The sequence below is a fragment of the Galeopterus variegatus genome, unplaced genomic scaffold, assembly GCF_000696425.1.
Source record: "Galeopterus variegatus unplaced genomic scaffold, G_variegatus-3.0.2 Scaffold6, whole genome shotgun sequence".
Taxonomy (NCBI): Eukaryota; Metazoa; Chordata; class Mammalia; order Dermoptera; family Cynocephalidae; genus Galeopterus; species Galeopterus variegatus.
The window spans coordinates 1,684,615-1,688,208 of NW_007726117.1; the positions used below are offsets into that span (position 1 = coordinate 1,684,615).

Sequence of the window (3,594 nt, forward strand, 5' to 3'; positions counted from 1 at the left end):
TAAAAAAAAGACTGTGGGGGCCGGCCCGGTGGCGCACTGCTATAGTGCGCCGCTTGGGAAGCGTGGTAGCGCTCCCGCCGAGGGTTCGGATCCCACATACAGACCGGCTGCTCACTGGCTGAGCGAGGTGCGGGTGCAACACTGAGGGTTGCGATCCCGTTGCTGGTCCCGGTCCGGTACGGGTGCGACACTGAGGGTTGCGATCGTTGCCGGTCACGAAAAAAGACAAAAAGGAAAAAAAAAAAAGATGTGGATAAACAACTAGGTTAAATTTTTAAAATCTCATAAACTAGTTACCCAGAAACATCTACTATTAGCACTTCATTATATCTTTATAGGCTTAAAAATCTTGACCTTACATGAAAATTAAATTGAATCATAGATCTAAATATAAAATCAAATTAATACTACAATGAGATACAACTGCACATCTTCTGGATACTGCTACACACCCCTTAGATTGGCAGAAATTAAAACACTGTCTATACCATGTGTTTGCAGGGTGTGGAGCAGCTGTAAAATTCTTTTATATTGGTGGTAAGAATGTAAAATGATACAACTACCAGTTCCTCAATTTGTTAGTTTCTTTAAAAGTTAAATATACTTTCTTTATTACCCAGTCATTTCACTCCAAGGTATTTACTAAAGAGAAATGAAAGCATAAATCCATATAAAGACTTACACATGAATGTTTCTAGTGCCTTTATTTATAATTGCCTGAAAATGGAAACATCTCAAATGTCTAAGAACAGGTGAATAGATAACAAATTGTGATACATTCATATAAGAAAATACTGTTTGGCAAAAAAAAGTGATGAAGTACTGATACACACAACATTATCTACTGAGCAAAATAAGCCAGACACAGAAGAGCAGATACTATATGATTCCATTTATGTGAAACCTTAAAAAAAAAAGAGTAATCTATTATGAGAGTGTAATTTTCTAGGGCTAGAGTTTGCAAGGTTGAGATTGGCTGGAAGGGGAGCTTGATGGAACTCTTTAGGGTGATGGAACTATTTTATATCTTTATTGTGCCAGTGGTTACACAAGTGTATAAATTTGTCAAATCTAGTTGAAATGCATACTTACAATGGGAGAGAGTTTTAAAAATACATTCAGGAAGGTGGTCTTCCTCATTTAAAAAAATCCATATTTCCACCTTCTCTTGAAAAGTTGGAGGATCCTACTCCACTTGGTTTTCATTCCTGCATGGCAATGATCAGTTTCAGGATTAAATGAAAAGCTTGGAGAGGTCCAGGTACACAGTGAGCTGTTAACAAGAAAAGCTCATTCATCTCAGCTTCCAAATGATTAGAATCTTTATTTAGAGTGGAGTATATTACATTTGTTCAAAATTATTTCTTTATTTTCTAAAAGTTACAGAAGAATTGTCTTCTCTCCTTAACCAATTCCAGGATTCTTGTGGATGTTCCATTTGACAGGCAAGTATAAAACTTGATCATCTGATTGGGGTATTGACCAATGTTACCCTGAGCATTTTTGGCTTTTGGTTATTAGTTTAGCAAGGGCCTGATTAAGGTTAGGTAGGATAAGGTATTTGGAGAGAAGGCTCTGTTGAGCCTCTTCCACAGAAAGGTGATTAGAAGTACCCTATTTACAAATATTATCTCCCAGAGTGATTCCAGTATAGGGCAGTGGGTGAGAATGTAGGCTCCAGACAGTCAACACACAGTTGGACTCAAGTTCTAGCTCTTCCATTATCTTTGTGTATGTTTCCTCATTTGTAAATTGAATGTAATTCTCTTGTGAGAATTAGATATGATTAATGTTTGTGAAGTACTTATAACAGTGCCTCACTTAAGTGTAGTCTGTCCTAAAGAATATTAGTTATTTTTATTTATTATTTTCTTACTTAATTAGTAATAATTTTGATTACCGTCATCCTAGACATTCCAGAGGGATTCCTTTGAGACCTTTGTAATTTTCCAGATTCATGAGTTTAAAAACATAATAGTTGCTGCGAAGTGCAGAACGCTGACATGAGCAAAGCCTCTGATTTGTGGGTACAAGGTTGTAGGCCATTCTCTAGCTGAGTGATTTGTGCTACAGCATTTTAGCATTGTCTGCAATTCAGATTACAAATTACTAGCTCTCTGGGAACTCCTTTTCTATTTCAGACCCATTGTAGTGGAAACTGAATGCTAAAAAAATAAGTTTTCTCTTGGATCTGCTCTTGTTTCTTTGAATCCTTTGCATTTTGCTCACATTCTTATTTGCATACTCTCCTGTTCCCTTCCTGGCCTGCTCTCTTTGCCAGATGCACTTGGTTCTCATAGCTGAGGCTTTAACAGTTCAAGACTTTTTGTTACAGGATTTGCTAGGCGAGGCAAATGATTTTTCCCCGCCTTCTACAGTTTTACAAACTTTATGTAATAGTGAAAAAAAATACTGCTTTTCAGGTTTGATGCTGCCAAGTTTGTTATGAGATGGCTCTGTAAGCCTGAGAACCCTAAGATGCAAACAATGGCAGTAAGCATCACTTCTATTCTAGCCCTGCAGGTATGTGATAGCTTAAAGAAAAGATTTCTCTCTCCTTACTCTTGATAAAGGGATGTTTCACTTTTGTCTTTCTGTTTGCTTATAGCTTTCACCTGAGCAAAATGCTCAACTTAAAGAAGAGCTCTTCATGGCAGTCAAGGTAAGTTGATGTCACTTTTATAACCTGTTTTTAAAATCAAAGTAACTTATGAACATAGTTTTTTTTTTTTTTTTTTCCTTTTTGTCTTTTTTACTGACCGGTAACGGGATCGCAACCCTCGGTGTTGCGCCCGCACCGCGCTCAACCAGTGAGCGGGAACCAGTCTCCACATGGGATCCGAACCCTCAGCGGGAGCGCCGCCACTTGGGCCAGTGCGCCACCAGGGCCCTATGAACTCTCCAGTGCGCCACCGGGCCGGCCCTATGAACATAGTTTTAAATAACCAAATCATTCTAAAAGTTCTGTTAAAATGAAAAATCTGTAAGATCTGCTTTTCAAAAAAAACTTTCTACTCTTATAGCTATTTTTTTTAGTATTTACCTCCATATTTCTAAATAAAATTCTTATACTGTGCGGTAGACCCCTTTTTTCTGAGCGGGATATATTCCAAGACCCCCAGTGGATGCCTGAAACCACATATACTGTTTTTTCCTGTACATACATACTTATGATAAAGATTAATTTATAAGTTAGGTACAGTGAGAGATTAATAACTAATGATAAATAGAACAATTATAACAATATACTGTAATGAAAGTTATGTGAGGGTAGTCTCTGTCTCTCGCTCTCTCTCTCTCTCTCTCTTGCTCTCTCTCAGAGTATTATCATATTTTCAGACAGTGGTTGACTGTGGGTAACTGAAACCCTGTAAGCAAAGCCATAGATAAGGGGGGACTACTATAATTTCTTGACTTAGCAGTTTTTAGGTGTCATCAATTGATTTTGCTGCTAAGGTAAATAAGCATTTAGCTCTCCTACATATATTTCTACAAATTACTTCCTTCCCCAGTCTGCAGCAAATTTATATATATATCACAATTTTTTTTTTTTTTTTTTTTTTTTTTTTTTTTTTTCCGTGCCCGCCAAGGGAC

The 3,594-nt window shown here is 37.4% G+C and overlaps 1 protein-coding gene across 1 annotated transcript in view; it reads left to right on the forward strand.

Annotated features, from left to right (window-relative positions):
• ZYG11A (zyg-11 family member A, cell cycle regulator) overlaps nt 1–3,594 on the forward strand; it is a 64,392-nt gene that overhangs the window by 44,041 nt on the left and 16,757 nt on the right. The window contains exons 5-7 of the mRNA XM_008580784.1: nt 1,381–1,445; nt 2,424–2,523; nt 2,609–2,662. Of these exons, the coding sequence (XP_008579006.1) occupies nt 1,381–1,445; nt 2,424–2,523; nt 2,609–2,662 (219 nt within the window). The remainder of the gene's footprint in view (nt 1–1,380; nt 1,446–2,423; nt 2,524–2,608; nt 2,663–3,594) is intronic.